Raw genomic sequence first — 18,013 nt, 5'->3', positions numbered from 1 at the left:
AGCACGTGGACTCAGGATTTCTCTGATGGAGAATTGGAGGCAGCATTTTTAAATAAGTGGAATGTTTGGCCAAGTTACCATTTATCTATAAAGGAAAGTAACTGCATGGTCAAATTATGGGAATGTCATAAAACAAAGTCTTTTAGCCTTGAAGCAAGTCAGTCTTTAATCCTGACTGCATAAGAGACCCTAGAGGTCACCTTGCCTGGCCCTTGGCCAATCTATACATCAGTCCATACAGCAACTCAAATCATAGCCATACAGGCTCTGCTGGAAGTGGCTGAGTGACCTTATCTCAGCCACTTCCAGCCACCCAGCTCAGTCTATCTTCAGACAGAAGCCAAATGTGTTAGGTCTCAGGCCATGAACACAGTGTCCCACACTCTGAGAAGGTCACAAGGTTTCAAGCCAAGAGGTCACCTCTGCCTCTGGCACTGACTCATCACTCTCCGCTAAGAGCATCATCTGGGACCCTCTACTCAGTCTCTGCTGACCACAGAAAGGCCAGTCATCACCTGTCAGCCAGTTCTAGTCCTGACTTCATTTCTGGGCAGCCAGAGTCCTGAGGCCCACTACTCCTGGCCCCTTTCAGCTGAAAATCAAGCCCTGGTGACCTGAAAGGGTTCCTTCATTTCTTATTTCACAACCATGGGACAGTTGAGCCACAGATGCTCTCAGGATGTCCCCAGTCCCAACACATCATTCCCACAAGGGGACTTACTGGTGCTGTCATTGGAGGGACTGGAGTAGTACTCAGCCCGGAACCCTTTCCTCGTGATGCTGTGGTCACTGACGAAGCGAATGGACATGAAGTTGGAGGAGGAAGTGAAGGAGCCTCTGGCCCCATCACAAACTCGAGCAATGAGACGGGAACTGTGGTAGGGGCCATCGAAAACTTCAACATAATCATAGTTGCAGCCACCTTCAAGCCTGCAGAGAGAGGAAACACCATTTGGCTTCATTTCCTCCCAGAATTTGACACAGGGGTCAGATCTCAGGGTGGGGTCGCACCTCTGTGCCAGAAACTCTGACAAAGTTCATCAATGAAAGTCATAGGTCTCCTTGGCTGGGCATGGTAGCTCACGCTTATAATCCCACCACTTTGGGAGGCTGAGGTGGGTGGATCATCTGAGGTCATAAGTTCGAGACCAGCCTGGCCAATGTGGTGAAACCCTGTCTCCACTAAAAATACAAAAATTAGCTGGGCTTGGTGGCACAAGCCTGTAGTGTGAGGGAGGCTATTCAGGAGGCTGAGGTAGGAGAATCACTTGAATCCGGGAGGCAGAGGTTGCAGTGAGCCGAGATCGTGCCACTGCACTCCAGTTTGGGTGACAGAGTGAGGCCCTGTCTCAAAAAATAAAAATAAAAATAAAAATTGAAAAAAAAGAAAGTCATAGGTCTCCTTAAATCAAGAGAGTCTCATCTTCCCTTAACCTCCATGCCTGGGTCTTAGTCCTGCCCTTTGTGGTCACAAATATGAAATCTATAGCCCCTCACGTGTCAGCCCTTTACATCAGGAAAGGAAGGGCTCGCATCCTGATCTAGACCATTTTTCTTCTATCGAAAAGTCCCTGGTGCCCCCACAGAATAAAATCAATATGCATGAGTTCGTAGTGAGAGAAATAAATAACTGAATAAATATTGGGCAAGTCAAATAATCTCTCTAAAGCTTTTCCTGTTTACAAAGGCAAAATAATCTGATCCATGCACGCTGAAGAGGGCTATGGTGAAGCTCAAATAAAACAACATACAGAAAAGGGCTTTGTAAAATGTCACAAATGGTGATGGTCATTGCTATCAAGATGCTGGTTAAAGAACCACTCATGGTCAACCTTTTCCCATAGGACTGCATAAATTTTAAGTGCAATCTTTGTATTGTAATGACAAAGAGAATAAAATGATGTATCTTTTGCAAAATCCCATATGAATTACTAAAGGAGAGACTCCAAAATCCACTGCAAACAGAAATCAACAGGGAAAACTATTTTGTTCAATAGTGGTTGTTAGAGAAGAAATTAGTGTAGCCCCTTGTTCAGGACACTAGAAAATACTGGTGCCTCTTCGCGGTCAGCTGGGCCACCCACCTCCTTGGATAAATCATATATTAATGTACTTTTGATGTCAGCCATGGTGGCTCACACCTGTAATCCCAGCACTTTGGGAGGCCGAGGTGGGAGGGTCACCTGAGGTCAGGAGTTGAAGACCAGCCTGGCCAACATGGTGAAACCCCATCTCTAATAAAAATACAAAAATTAGCCAGGCATTGTGGTGTGCGCCTGTAATCTCAGCTACTTGAGAGGCTGAGGCAGGAGAATCGCTTGAACCCAGGAGGCAGAGGTTAGAGTGAGCCAAGACCGTGCCTCTACACTCCAGCCTGGGTGACAGAGTGAGACTCCGTGTCAAAAAAAGAAAAAAAAGAAAGAAAAGAAAAGTGCTTTTAGTAATGTCCCCTCTGCTTAAAACGATGATTTCTACTTGTGATTGGATGCAGAGCAGATACCCTACCCTCTGCAGCAGCAATTCCTCCATCTCTCCCTGATCCCTGGGGAACTCACATGAAGAAAGGAGAGGGTGGAGAAAAAGGGTTCCACAAAACCGATACAATTGTTCTTTTTGTTTTGTTTTGTTTTGTTTTCCTGAGACAGGGTCTCGCTTTGTTCCACCAGTTGGAGTGCACTGGCGCTATCATAGTTCACCACAACTTTGAACTTCCAGGGCTCTGGCGATTCTCCCACTTCAGCCTCCTGGGTAGCTGGGACTACAGGTGCAGGCCACCATGCCCAGCTAATTTTTGTATATATATTTTTTTTCATAGAGATGGGGGTCTCCCTATGTTGCTCAGGTTGGTCTTGAACTCCTGGGCTCAGGTGATCCTCCCGCCTCAGCCTCCCAAACTGTTGGGATTACAAGCCTGAGGCACCATACCTGGCCAGTGTGGTTGCTAATAGGATTATTTGTGCTATTATTGCCCCTAAGTCTATCATTACTACTTAACAACCATCTTTTCCATTGGACAACATTTTGTAAATATTTTCACATCTCTCTCTCTCTCTCTCTCTCTCTGCTTTCGTGTGACCTTCCCAGTAACCAATGAGGTGAGGAGAGCAGGTATTTTATTCCCCTCTTTTGACTGAGGCTCAGGAAAGTTGAGTGACTTCCTGTGGTCACACAGCAAATTGGTGGCAGACCTAGGACTTGAAACCAGAGCTTTTGTCCAGTCCAAGGCTCTTGTGCCCCCTCCCCAGCTCTCCCCAGGATGCCTCTGGGCTAGGTCAAAAATGTATCCCAGTGAACATCTCTCCTGATGTTCTAAGTACCATTTATTCCCTCTTGAAAGGTCTGTGAGGCCCCAAGGCATTCTTCTTGGTGCACACTTACTGGACATCTCTGAAGACCACCGTCACACGGTGGTTGTTTCGCACCTCAATGTCCCACACACACTTGGCATTGTTCGGATAGTTCCTGGGATAGAATGGGCTGGAAAAGTCCCCTGATGGCTGGGACAGGAAGCCTCCACAGGAATAATTTGCTGTCAGGACAAAAAACGGGAATGTCGGGGACCCCCAGAGCACACTGCACAGTCACCTGGGGACTATTTTAAATTTAAATTACTTTAAAAATTTAAAAAATAATTCCCAAGACAGAAACCAAATAAAAGCAAGAGGTGGCCTAGATCTGGACCATCCACTGAGGGCTGGCGGGGCACTCTTGCAGGAGATCACCTTTGGGGAAGCCGTCTCCTCCCCAGCCCCGTTGTCACTGAGGAAATGGGAAGGGGGATTTCCAGGCCACTCTGCCACAGACTCATCAGGGAGCTCAGAACTTACTGTTTGGACGGGTGACGTTGAGAAAAGGAACTGTTGACAAAAAGAAAAGATCAAGATCAGTTTTCCGGCATCCCTGGCACAGCTGTCGACTGCTTGTGAGCTGTGCAGATGCTGTGCCAAGCCTGAGTCCACAGGGAGGAGCTGGACACAGGCCTTGCCCTTGGGGAGCTCACTTGCCCTTGGGGAGGTCTGGAGGAGAGCGAATCCCAGCAGAGTGGGAAGAGGCTGAGATTGACCAAAGCCTGGGGAAGGAGAGGAGCTTGGAAGTCTGGCCCCTGCCCCAGATGGAATGGGGAAAAAAGGGCAGTAATTAGAGGGCAGGCAAAGAGGTAGAAACCAAATAAAAGCAAGAGGTGGCCTAGATCTGGACCATCCACTGAGGGCTGGCGGGGCACTCTTGCAGGGAGATCACCTTTGGGGAAGCCATCTCCTCCCCAGCCCCATTGTCACTGAGGAAATGGGAAGGGGGATTTCCAGGCCACTCTGCCACAGACTCATCAGGGAGCTCAGAACTTACTGTTTGGACGGGTGACGTTGAGAAAAGGAACTGTTGACAAAAAGAAAAGATCAAGATCAGTTTTCCAGCATCCCTGGCACAGCTGTCGACTGCTTGTGAGCTGTGCAGATGCTGTGCCAAGCCTGAGTCCACAGGGAGGAGCTGGACACAGGCCTTGCCCTTGGGGAGCTCACTTGCCCTTGGGGAGGTCTGGAGGAGAGTGAATCCCAGCAGAGTGGGAAGAGGCTGAGATTGACCAAAGCCTGGGGAAAGAGAGGAGCTTGGAAGTCTGGCCCCTGCCCCAGATGGAATGGGGAAAAAAGGGCAGTAATTAGAGGGCAGGCAAAGAGGTAGAAACCAAATAAAAGCAAGAGGTGGCCTAGATCTGGACCATCCACTGAGGGCTGGCGGGGCACTCTTGCAGGGAGATCACCTTTGGGGAAGCCATCTCCTCCCCAGCCCCATTGTCACTGAGGAAATGGGAAGGGGGATTTCCAGGCCACTCTGCCACAGACTCATCAGGGAGCTCAGAACTTACTGTTTGGACGGGTGACGTTGAGAAAAGGAACTGTTGACAAAAAGAAAAGATCAAGATCAGTTTTCCAGCATCCCTGGCACAGCTGTCGACTGCTTGTGAGCTGTGCAGATGCTGTGCCAAGCCTGAGTCCACAGGGAGGAGCTGGACACAGGCCTTGCCCTTGGGGAGCTCACTTGCCCTTGGGGAGGTCTGGAGGAGAGTGAATCCCAGCAGAGTGGGAAGAGGCTGAGATTGACCAAAGCCTGGGGAAAGAGAGGAGCTTGGAAGTCTGGCCCCTGCCCCAGATGGAATGGGGAAAAAAGGGCGGTAATTAGAGGGCAGGCAAAGAGGTAGAAACCAAATAAAAGCAAGAGGTGGCCTAGATCTGGACCATCCACTGAGGGCTGGCGGGGCACTCTTGCAGGGAGATCACCTTTGGGGAAGCCATCTCCTCCCCAGCCCCATTGTCACTGAGGAAATGGGAAGGGGGATTTCCAGGCCACTCTGCCACAGACTCATCAGGGAGCTCAAAACTTACTGTTTGGACGGGTGACGTTGAGAAAAGGAACTGTTGACAAAAAGAAAAGATCAGGATCAGTTTTCCGGCATCCCTGGCACAGCTGTCGACTGCTTGTGAGCTGTGCAGATGCTGTGCCAAGCCTGAGTCCACAGGGAGGAGCTGGACACAGGCCTTACCCTTGGGGAGCTCACTTGCCCTTGGGGAGGTCTGGAGGAGAGCGAATCCCAGCAGAGTGGGAAGAGGCTGAGATTGACCAAAGCCTGGGGAAGGAGAGGAGCCTGGAAGTCTGGCCCCTGCCCCAGATGGAATGGGGAAAAAAGGGCAGTAATTAGAGGGCAGGCAAAGAGGTAGAAACCAAATAAAAGCAAGAGGTGGCCTAGATCTTGACCATCCACTGAGGGCTGGCGGGGCACTCTTGCAGGGAGATCTTCCCCTTTGGGGAAGCCGTCTCCTCCCCAGCCCCATTGTCACTGAGGAAATGGGAAGGGGGATTTCCAGGCCACTCTGCCACAGACTCATCAGGGAGCTCAGAACTTACTGTTTGTACGGGTGACGTTGAGAAAAGGAGCTGTTGACAAAAAGAAAAGATCAAGATCAGTTTTCCGGCATCCCTGGCACAGCTGTCGACTGCTTGTGAGCTATGCAGATGCTGTGCCAAGCCTGAGTCCACAGGGAGGAGCTGGACACAGGCCTTGCCCTTGGGGAGCTCACTTGCCCTTGGGGAGGTCTGGAGGAGAGTGAATCCCAGCAGAGTGGGAAGAGGCTGAGACTGACCAAAGCCTGGGGAAGGAGAGGAGCCTGGAAGTCTGGCCCCTGCTCCAGATGGAATGGGGAAAAAAGGGCAGTAATTAGAGGGCAGGCAAAGAGGTAGAAACAGGGTGTCCCAGGCAGAGGAACAGCAGGTGCAACTGCACCCAGGTGGAAGAGATTTGGGAACCTCCATGTGGATGGAGCAGGCAGCGGAGGGGGAGAGGGCACCAAGCATAGGGAGCCCTGGCAGTCATGCTGTGCTGAGGAGGGGGTCACCACCAGAAGACCCTGAGGAATCACTTGAAGGGGCTGCACAGTGGAGAATGGATGAGAGGGGCAGGCCTGAAGCTGCTGCTGTGGGAGGCCAGAAGGAAATGACAAGGCAAGCAGGGGTGGGAGGTGGTATTGGAAAGGAAAGACCTGAGGTGCCAGGGCCATGCTGGGAACACTCAGAGCAGCTCGGGAGCAGGCAGGGAGAAGCTTAGCGATGCAGTGGGCCCCATTTGGCCAACACTGGTCAGGGTCTGGTGTCTGCGAGGACAGGCAAATCTGACAGATGGCAGGCCTCACCTCGGGACTGACTGGAGATCCTACTCTTAGGTGGGCCAAGCCACTGAAGCACAGAGAGGAGCACACCGTCCTGGTGGCTGGCAGGGGAGGGGACAGGGACTGTAGAGGAGGGCACCACAGATGAACTCCTTGGAGAGTGAGCAACACGCCCTGCACAGTCTAGGCAGCAGCAATGGAGAGACCTGGAGACCAGGGAAGTGGAATGGAAATCGGGGGGACTTACCAGGTGTCGATGGTGGGTTTCCTGAAAAGGAATAGAAGAAAAGCATAGGTCAGAGACGTGTGGCTTTGAGGAGGGGCCAGAATGAGGCAGAGATACACGTACATGGCTCATACCCTGACCCCCTTGTCGAGGACCCCCAGGTCCACCGAGCAATTGCTGTTGAGAAGCCTTCACAGCTTCCCCAGATGCTCCCTAAATCCCGTCATACTTGTGGTCAACAGGATTACAGCTGAGGTCATAACACCCATCACTCTCTCCTTGACCATGACTGTTCTAAAATCATCCCAATTGTCTCTGGTAGCAAGTACTATCATAGCCACCCCGACTCAACAGTCAAGGAAACTGAAGCATAAAGAAGTTGAATCATTGCTAGAGGTCCTTTGGTCAGATGAGTGTTCAGCATAATGGCCCTGGGTCCAGAAACTGGCCAAAGATAAAGCAGCCCCCTGCATGCTCTTCTGGAGTGCACAGGCCACGAGCACCCATGACCAGCTCCTGCCTGGGCCACAGACACCATCAGCCACTGGCCTTAAGCTCTCCCTTTATAGCAGGTTACAGGTGAAATGGGCCTTCCATGGCATTGGGCCATACCTGAGCAGATGACACCAGCATCTTCGTTGTGATGACAGTTGTGGGAGAACCAGCCTCGGTTCCGGCACTGCCAGAGAGTGGATTCTGTCCCTGAGCACTCTACATCATCCAGGGTGATGGGGCCAGAGCCAGCGCCAAAATAGGCGTTTCCAAGGGCCGAAACTGCACGTCCACACCCCAGCTGTCTGCAGACCACCTCAGCTTCGTGAATGGTCCAGGAGTCATCACAAACTGTCCCCCAGGTGCCACCATGGTAAATTTCAACACGCCCGGCACATAGACCGTAGGATGAGTTTAAATTGACCAACCTCAAGGTGGCATCTGAAAGACACATTAACTGGGAAATCATGGCCATTTCCCACAACAAATGTCCCACAACAAACCTCAAAGGCCAAGCATCCCACAGGCCTTTCCCCACCTCCAAAGTCATCAAATAGAAATGTGGAAAAGCTGGAGTGGAGGTACTGGACCACTCCATGCAGAGCTGAAAGGGGCTCCAGACATTGCCAAGCTCAGATCCCCTCACCTCCAGACAGAGAGGGGTGGCTCTGCAAGGAGAGTCACCAGGTCCCCCAGAAAATTGGTGGCAGACCCAAGGCCAGGTGTGACACCCCAGTCTGCACCCTTTGCTGCCTTCACAAGGGCCTGCCCCTCCTTGAGGCTCACACAGTCAGTGCTAACAGAAGGAGAATGGGCAATGCATTGCTGAGGCCTTTCTTTGATTTCCTTGGGGAACCATGATGCCCCCAAAGAGGCAGCTGGGTAAATCCACCAAGCCTCGTAGGCATGGTCTAGTGTGCACTTACCGCTTGGGAAGGAGTTATACCAAGCCAAAAAGCCGGTGTTTTGGAAACTGATGTCACTTCGAAAGTGAATGGTCATTCGGTTGTAAGAAGATGTAAATATTTGCCTGGTATCATTACAGATTTTCCCCAGCAGGTGACTGCTATTTAATGATCCGTCAAAGATTTCAACATAATCAAAACTGCAGTTATAGTGCGCCTCCAATCTGTATGGAGAAAATGTATTCAAGTCAACATCGAAATTCCTATTGGCCCTCCATTTTTTAAATAGTTTGGACTTTACGAGTGATGCCATTGAATACAGGTTTTTCTTCTAGCTCTTCCTCAATTAAGTCAAAGGACATCAGTATTCCCTGATGCTTTAATGATAAGAACCAAAGCCACCAAAAGCTTGTCCACAGCACACGAGAGTGAAAAGCATCCCAGCCCAGGACACAGTCTAAACCACTGGGTGTGCTGCAGAGGGACTCCCCCCTCACCAGATGGCCAGGCATTACTTACTGCAGATTACTGAAGCCCAGGTTTATGCGATAACCAGAATTCACTTCTATTTCCCAAACACACTTAGCATTGTTGGGGTAGTATGCGGGGTAGGATGGGCTGGAGAATGTCCCACTGGCACTGAATAAGAAGCCACCACAATTTGAAGAGGGTCCTAGAGAGGAGAGAGGGGACATCTCCATTGTACCGGGTCTTCAGGTATTTTGTGACAAGCAATCATCCGTGTAAGTCTCATCCAGTTTCATCTTCCACACTTTATAACATGACTTAACTTTCCCTGTAAACAAGTCCCCTCTCTTGGGCTTGGTTCGAGGTGGCCCAGCATTAGGAGCTTTGATTCGAGTCTGCTTTCCCTGTTGGGCCTGGACAGCAATCCTCTGGGAGGAGGTGACCTAAGCTTCAGAGGGAGCATGAGTCACCTCTAGCAAAAATGCCAAGAAAGCAACAAAGTGACTGCTATCATTGTTCAATCAGCTACAGACAGGGACGTGGGATAGTCCCGGCCGAGCACAGCACTGACCCGTGGAGAGCACTCCATAATACAGGGTGTTCCCTAGCGTCTTCCATGAGCACAGGACTCTATCAATTCACAAGTAGCACAACGTTGGGTTAGGAGCAGGGTTTCTGCAACAAGAAGCCTGGGTTTGCATCTTGGCTCTGCCTCTATCAGTTCCATGATCCGGAGCCAGTTACTTAACCTCTCTGCCTCAGTTTCCTCATCAGAAAAATGAGAGTGGTAATGGCATCTGCCTCATCAGACTCTTACGGGGATTAAATAAGATATGTATATATGAACATTTACACATAAACATGAGATATGTTTCTATGTCTATATAAACTCTTAGAGAGTGCCAGGCACATAAGCACCCAGCAATATTAGCTATTGCTATTTATCAGAAAGGGATAAATACTAAATAGTCAAACATTTTGTGGGTGGTTTATAGTAATAAAAATTTTTTCAAAATGTGCACACTCAGTGATATAAATTAAAACGTTTTCTTTTTCTTTTCTTTTTCATAACTCTTTGTTTAGTTTTTCTAAGGAGACAAGTCCCTGGTTTTTAGCATACTCAGAGCTCTGAAATCACCACAGTTTTAGATTATTTTCATCACCCTAAAGAGAAACCTTGTTTAGGAGTGATTAGCAATCACTCCCCATTTCTTCTCAACATCCTCCATTCCTGGCAACCACTGATCTACTTTTCTGTCTCTATAGATTTGACTATTCTGGACATTTCATATAAAACAAATTGTACAATATGATAGTCTTTTTTGACTTACTTCTCAACATGTTTTCAAAGTTCATCATGTTGTAGCATAAATCAGTATTAAATTCTTTTTATTTATTTATTTTTTTTGAGACCGAGTTTCACTCTTGTAGCCCAGGCTGGAGTACAATGGCACGATCTCAGCTCACTGCAACCTCCGCTTCCCAGATTCAAGCGATTCTCCTGCCCCAGCCTCCCAAGTAGCTGGGATTACAGCCGCCCACCATCACGCCCAGCTAATTTTTGTATTTTTAGTAGAGACAGGGTTTCACCATGTTGGCCAGGCTGGTCTCAAAGTCCTGACCTCAGCCAATCCACCCATCTCAGCCTCCCAAAGTGCTGGGATTACAGGTGTGGGCCACCGCGTCCGGCCACTATTAAATTCATTTTTATTGCCAAATAATACTCCACTGCAGGGACGTATCATATTTGTTTCTCGATTCACCATGAGGAACATATGCATTGTGTTCACATTTGGCTACTATGAACGAAGCTGTCCTGAACATTCACATACAAGTTTCTGTGTGGACGTACGTTTTCATGTCTCCTGGGTATATGCCTAGGAGTTCAAGTGGTGGGTCATATGGTGACTCCAGGTCTAACCTTTTGGGGAGCCACCAAACTGCTTCTCAAAGTGGCTGTACCATTTCACATTCCCTGAAGCCATGCATAAGGTTTCCAATTTCTCCACATCCTCATCACTACTTGCTATGATCTGGCTTTTTGACTACGACCCACCTACTGGGTGTTTCATTTGCATGTCCTTGACGGCTAATGACATTGAGCATCTTTCCAATGCCTTCTCTGCCATCTGTGAATCTTCTGTAGAGAAATACCTTTTAGGTCTTTTGCTTATTGTTCAGTTGGGTTATTTGACTTTTTATCATTGACTACAAGAGTCACTTATATATCATAGGTACAAGTCCCTTATGAGATAGAAATGTGTTCTCCCATTTGGTGGGAATACAGTGTTTCTTGAAGATCGTGTGGCCTGCCCACCCATTCTATTTCTACACTGGGAAATAATTAAGGATAAAGTCAAACTTTCAGAGACAAGGATACGAATTACTTATTTCTAAACATTAAATAGAAATGGTTATAAAATATGCTATTATATGTAGTTACTTAACATTATAAAATATAATTGGAAACAATGTTTTTGTCCCACAATTAGTAACTATTTAACTAAATGATGGTATATCTATACAGTGGAAAATTGTGTAGTCATTAAACCTTCTTCTATACAAATAATTTCAATGTTATAAAAATGCTAATTTTAAGGTCATGAAAAAAGTATTATATCCACTTAAATGAAAATGATGGGTTATACAATGGGATATAAAGCATGCCATACCGTGTGTGTGTGTGTGTGTGTGTGTGTGTGTGTGTGTGTAGTGTATGGAATGTATGCCAAAATGCCAACAGTAATTATGTATGTATTCATTAATTTATCCATTCATTCATTTATTCTTTCAATAAATAGTTCTTGAAAGGCAGACACAATGCTGCATAATAAGGATACATTATGGAAAAGGCAGACATGGCCCCTGTCTCCAGGAAATGCAGTTTGGCAGAAAAGATAAACATGATCTTTTGCAAATATATTTCCAATTAGCTAATTCTCCAGATTAAAATCTTTCCACAGCCTCCCTACCTTTAGGATAAAGATGGAAGTCTTAACCCACCCACAAGGCCCTGAATGATCTGGCCTCACCCAACAGATTTCCTGCAGTCCCTCCTTGCCCCCACCCCACTCTCCTTCAAAGAGCCAAGCTCCTTCCCAGCCTAGGGCCTTCAAAGCATTCCTTCTAGTTAGAAGACACTTCAGCAAATGAAGCTGCTCCTCTATTAACTCCCAGCTTAAATGTCACTTCCATAAGGAACTTCCCCTAAGCCCCCAGTCAAGGAAGATCTCTACTAATCCTTCCTCTTTGCACACTGAACTTTTCCTTGGAAACACTTGTCACAGCTGTAATTTTCTAGTTGGTTGTGTATTAAATAATACTGTGAGCTCTGAGGAAGAAGATCACTTTGTCTGTTACATCATTCCATAATTTTACAACCATTCTTGATGGTAGTTGGACCATACACACAGCAAGATCTTAAAATACCTAACACAGTAAAAGTTAGTATGTATGGAGTACATTCTATGTACCAGGCACTATGTTGATGTTGACTTTAGTCCAGTATACCCATTTATATCCTAAAGGAAAAATTAGTGAGGTATGCAAAAAAAATTGTCTATAAAAATATTCTTCACCACAAAATCATTTACAGTAATGAAGAAATACAAACAAATATCTAGTATCTGAGGATTTGTCAAAGAATTCATGGCGTATCTCTATAGTAGAATACAATACAGGCACTTAAAATAATTGTGAGAAAAGATTTAATAACACAGAAAAGTAGTCCTACTATTTTTTAAAAGCAATGAAAATCTATTGAAACATATCCATATAGTGAAATAAAAATGACGTGGAAAAGCATAATTTGTAGTAAAATTATCCATTTACTATTTGTCTCCCTTCTTCTTCCCAAAGCTTTGGAGATACCCCCCAAAATAAAAGCCTTTAAGTCGATTATTTTAAGAATACTTATCTCATTGATTCAAATGAAGAGGTGAAGGGTGTAGTTGGACAGGCCAGGGCTATGTGCAGATTGAGGAAGGCTGGGGTGGGTCCAGAGCATTCACTCATGGATAGCCCAGCTTGAGGATAAGAAATGCATGACCTATGGTTCAGGTGGAAAACGTGATACTTACTTGTAGTGATTGTAGTTGTTGGATGCCACCAATCTAGAAAAAAAAAATGAAGCTGTTTAGGAATTTACTAGATAATTTTTCCATTCCATAGTCATTTGTATGACTGACAAAGTTAAATCCTTTTCCTTAGTATAGGACTTCTCAGAGCCTTGACCATTCCAGTTTACACTGTTCATGGCCAGTAAGGTCTAGAGTATATAGCACCTCCCAACATATTTGGCCCAGGATATTTCCACTGTGGCACAAAAACATGTTGGGGATGGCTCCCTCAAAGTGAAAGAATTCTTCATTTGACAAATACATGCAGAAGTCTCGCTTGGCTATGTTTCTAAAATGAAGGTCCTAATTTTCCATGGGTTAATTTAGACAGTTATTTTCATCTGAAACAATGGGAGGACCAAAGCCTCCTTCTGCAGCAGCATCTCTGCCAGCACTTAGCACTATCAGCAGGCAATAGCAGGAGGCCACAGGGGCCCTCTGCAGTGAGCCAGACATGAGAGTGATGGCAGTGGGAACTCAGCTCCTCACCCTAACAAAGGTCTGAGCCCTCAGAGAGAAATTACCCCTCAGGGGGAACTTACCCTACTCCTCCTACTTCTGGAAACAAGAGAGAGTGGAATTTCCAAGAGAATATTGCTAGGCTGGGGTGGAGCAGACTCACCTGACACAGTAGAATTTATCTGGGTGGCTGCAAGGAAAAGAAGAAAACGTGAGTCAGTCCCAGTGCCCAGGATGATGAGTGAGATAAATGTTGAGTGTCTGTCCCCACCTTGTCACTTAGAAATGCTCCCCCAGAGTCATCCAGGAGAGTGGAACAGTAGACATAAACATTAAGGGTTAGTCTCAAAAAAGGTGTTTGAAGAATTCACTCTTACAGCTGAAAGTGGACTGAACCCTTGTTTGCTATAGGAACCTATGTAAGGAAGAAGCTAGTGCCTACCCATAAAAGTCAAAGACATCGACAACATTTGCTGATGTTCTTGCCCTGTTGAGGTATCAGAGAAACTGGCCATCTAGAAGAGAAGCTCAGGCTGGGAGGAGGCTAGTGCAAAGAGAAGCCTTGTCATGGAGAAAACCATGCACTAAAATAGAGGCCCAAGTCTTGGAGGCCCATCTGAACAGATGACAGTGGCTTCACTATGCTGACAGCTGTGGGAGAGCCAGTCATTGTGGGGGCAGCTCCACAGGTAGGACTCGTTCCCTGAGCAGCGCACATCATCCAGGACAATGGGTCCTGAGCCCTGACCAAACTGGGCATTTCCAGGGGCTGACATGGCCCAGCCACAGCCCAGCTGCCTGCAGACCACATTGGCATCATTGGTGTCCCAGCTGTCATCACACATGGTGCCCCAGGAGCCTTGGTATAGGACCTCCACTCCTGACACCTGTCACCTCCATTCACCAGCCTCAGGGACACACCAGAATTGGATTCTAGAAGAGACAGGAAAATTCACTCTCTCCTGTATCTGCTAAAGGGAGAGGATGTGAGGTCAGAGTGAAGTTCTGAATTCTTCCAGAAGGCCAAGGTTTCTGGGTCTCCAGTCAATGTTCTCCAGCAGCATAGACATTGACAGAAGCCTGTTCTTCAACATGTTATCCTTAAGGGCTGTCTTCTAGAACCTTTGGGCACGGACTGAGCTGTGCATGTTCTCCAATGGAGTTATCTCAGTGCCCAGAAATTCAAGTGCTGAGCCAGGCCTTCAGATTCAGAGGTTAAAGTGCAGAAGCCATCAGCCTGGATCTGCAGGGACCACTGGGCTCAAGCGCCCCTGCAGCAGGATGCAACCGAGACCAGCTCCCACTTGCCTGGCAAAGTGCAGCCCTAGGACCTGGTTCTTGGGAGATTCCACTTCTCCACCTCTGGCTGACTCACTCTGCTCACAGGGACCACCCCATCAGGCCTGAGGCTTGTTCCTGAGTCACTTTCAAACCCACAGCTTGCCTTCAATCTGAAACGAAACCTGGACCCACTGAATACCATGAGCTACAGGGACAGTGGGCAGAAGTGACTATGATAACACTTAGTTGTGCATACCTAGAGGTGCCTATGCCTGAGAGTGGAGGAAAATGGCAGAGTTAGGCCTCCATGAAGGAATGTCACATGCTAGACACAACACTGGGCCAAGTATCCTGATCCCTCTGTGTAACTGAACCCTGTCCGGTGAGCTCAGGAGCTGGGCTAAGATACTGATATTAGTCTAGTTCTTCTGGTCTTCAGCTTAGTATCTATAAAACGAAGCCACTCTTCTCCCAAGAATATATACAAAGGGCCCACCAACACATGAAAAGATGCTCAGCATGATTAGTCATCAGGGCAATGCAAATCAAAACACCATGAAATACCACCTTACACCCACTAGGATGGCCATGATGAAAAAGACATCATAACAAGTGTTGGTGAAGATATAGAGGAATCAGAATTCTCAGGCATTGCTGGGGGGAAAGCAAATTGGTACAGCAGCTATGGCAACTGTTCAGCGTTTCCACAATAAATTAAACATAATTACCCTATTACCCAGCAATCCCACTCCTAGGTATATATCTCCCAAAATTGGAAACACAAGTGCAAACAAAAAATCATACACTAATGTTCATAGCAGCCTTATTCACAACAGCCAAAAGATGGAAGCAATCCAAATGTCCATAAGCTGATAAATGGATAGACAAAAGATGGCATGGCCATACAATGGAATATTAGTTGGCAATTAAAAGTAATGAAGTTCTGACACATGCTAAAACATGAATGAACCTTGGAAACATTATGTTAAGTGAATGAATCCAGACAGAAAAGGCTATGATTCCATTCACAGAAAATGATCAGGGTTCTTAGTAAAATCTGTATACAGAGACAGAAAGCAGATTAGTGGTTGCCAGGAGCTGAGGGAAAGAGGAATGGATTATGAATGGTTAAGGGGTAAGAGCTTTCAGTTGGGGATAATGAAAAAGTCCTGGAACTAGATAGAGATTATGGTAATGAACATGGACAACAGTCAGGGAGAGGGAAGGTTCCATCTTGGGATAGAGGGGTAACGTCAGCCAACAAAGAGCAGAGAGTATCAAAGGAAAGGAAGGGTCCAACTAAGGGACTGTTGACTCTGTCTCAAACATCCTGCCTGTTTTTTATTCTAATAGAAACAGTCATTCCTATTTTAAAAAGTAGCATCCTACAAGGTTCAAGTACAGCCTAGTGCCCCCATCCTTCCCATCGCTCCAAGGGAACACAAAGATGGGTATAGAACTCTGGCTGAGCCATCAGAGCTAATAGAGATGGTTTGGAAGAAAGAACCTGTTGACAAGCAGGTCAATCAGAGTCCTCTCAGGCCTTGTCAGCCAGAGGTACTGGGACAGACTGACTCCTTCTCCTGGTGGGATATAGACTTGGGGCTGCCCTCTGCTGTCTTTCAGCCATATGCAAAAAGCAAGTTAATAGTGACGCCCACACAGATAAAAGAGTAGATGTAAGCAAAGCATAGGGAAAAAAGACTTGGAACTTCCGGAACCAGCTGTACCTGAAGCTCCAGATCCACCACTAAACATTCTGGATACCGGAGCCAATGAATTCCTTTCTAGCTAAAGAGAGTTTGAGTTCAGTTCCTGCCATGTACAAACAAAAGCATCCCTAATAATAAATCCTCTTTAAAGATCAATTGACAACTGGTAAATAAAGGAACCTTCCACATTGAATGAGGTAAGGAGTGGCCAGAGGCTTCAAGCAAGACCCAGGAGTTTCACCCAGACCTGCTGAATGCCAGTGCTTTGGCTGGACTCGAAGAGGCTCCTTAGAAGGGGTCCAAGCAGATTCTGCCCACCATTTCCAGCTCCAAGGCGATTAACTCTGTGTCTGGATGTGATGTCCAAGTTGAACCAAAACCAACCCTTTCCCTTGCAGGTTTTAGCAATTCACCAAGTCATCAAGTCTCAGGATACCACTCCAGCAAAAATCTCTTGTGTGATCTTCCATCCCAAACCACAGGTAATAACAAGGGTTTGCCTGGCAGATCTCATGGGGGCTGCCCTCCCAACACCAGGCTTGCTAGACAGACAATGCACTTCAGTTCTTTGGAAGGAGCTGAAACTGACCAAGAACCAGGTCACACATGCAGGGCTACACATTTACACTCCTAGCCCATATGTCTCCAATCCAAATCCTCCTTACTGGGGCCTTAAGTGAGAATTCCCTACCCCAAAATATATCCTTTCCTTACCATGAGCCTCTCCCAAGGAGAGGATCCCTCCTCTGCCCCACTGTCTGTGCAGTGGCTACCATACCCTCATCCACTGTTACTCAGCAGGGGAGGAATGGAACCCTGGGGAGCCAGTAGTTTTCTCTTCTGCCTCTTCCTTGCACTGCCTCAGGAAGGGGATAAAGTCGGGATTGTTGTCTGAGTTTGGCCCCTTCTCCTAAGTGACCATAGGAACACCAGGCAGTGAATTCATATGGATTCTTAGCAGAGAGCTAACAAGTCTTCAGAAACATAGAAAACATAGAAGAACCTTCGAGTGAGATCAGAATGTATTTACGATTTTCCTCTGGAGCAAACTCCACCCCAAGAGAGGGAGCCCACCCTTGGGTCTGGAAAATCTAGAAGGCCCACCTGAGCAGATGACACCAGCATCTTCATGATGGCCACAGTTGTGGGAGAGCCAGCCTCTGTGGGGACAGTTCCACAGGTAGGACTCGTGTCCTGAGCAGCGCACGTCATCCAGAACTATGGGTCCTGAGCCCTGGCCAAACCAGGCATTTCCTGGGGCTGACGTGGCCCAGCCACAGCCCAGCTGCCTGCAGACCACATTGGCATCATTGGTGTCCCAGTAGTCATCACACACGGTGCCCCAGGAGCCTTGGTATAGGACCTCCACTCGGCCCTGACACCGGTTACCTCCATTCACCAGCCTCAGGGCCAAACTGGATTCAGATCCTACAGGGGAACACAAACACCCTTCATCCATACTGATTATGAGGTCAAGGATTTAAGGAACGTTCTACACTCAGGGCACTTCCTCATGGCCAAAGTCACGTGGGCAGGTAATCACCTTCGAATATGAATACAAACAGAGGTTCAGCTTCATCATAGTGGAAGAAGCAGTGAGGTCCTACTCTGCCCAACACTATGAAAGCTCAAATAATTGGGAAAGCACCTGTGACTCCACTGGAAGTGACAGGAATGGAGGCCTCACTCCTCATTC

The 18,013-nt window shown here is 47.2% G+C and overlaps 1 protein-coding gene across 1 annotated transcript in view; it reads right to left on the bottom strand.

The window, feature by feature from the left end:
* Nucleotides 1–18,013, bottom strand: part of DMBT1 (deleted in malignant brain tumors 1) — an 85,351-nt gene that overhangs the window by 13,232 nt on the left and 54,106 nt on the right. Inside the window, exons 28-36 of the mRNA XM_073019534.1 lie at nucleotides 13,488–13,514; nucleotides 12,827–12,859; nucleotides 8,799–8,952; nucleotides 8,301–8,503; nucleotides 7,495–7,815; nucleotides 6,904–6,924; nucleotides 5,379–5,408; nucleotides 3,379–3,529; nucleotides 722–930 (exon numbers count right to left, since the gene is read on the bottom strand). Of these exons, the coding sequence (XP_072875635.1) occupies nucleotides 722–930; nucleotides 3,379–3,529; nucleotides 5,379–5,408; nucleotides 6,904–6,924; nucleotides 7,495–7,815; nucleotides 8,301–8,503; nucleotides 8,799–8,952; nucleotides 12,827–12,859; nucleotides 13,488–13,514 (1,149 nt within the window). The remainder of the gene's footprint in view (nucleotides 1–721; nucleotides 931–3,378; nucleotides 3,530–5,378; nucleotides 5,409–6,903; nucleotides 6,925–7,494; nucleotides 7,816–8,300; nucleotides 8,504–8,798; nucleotides 8,953–12,826; nucleotides 12,860–13,487; nucleotides 13,515–18,013) is intronic.

Source organism: Chlorocebus sabaeus, chromosome 9 (genome assembly GCF_047675955.1).
Source record: "Chlorocebus sabaeus isolate Y175 chromosome 9, mChlSab1.0.hap1, whole genome shotgun sequence".
NCBI classification, from domain to species: domain Eukaryota; kingdom Metazoa; phylum Chordata; class Mammalia; order Primates; family Cercopithecidae; genus Chlorocebus; species Chlorocebus sabaeus.
The sequence above is the reverse complement of the archived record's forward strand: the minus strand, read 5'-3'. Positions and strand labels throughout refer to the sequence as shown.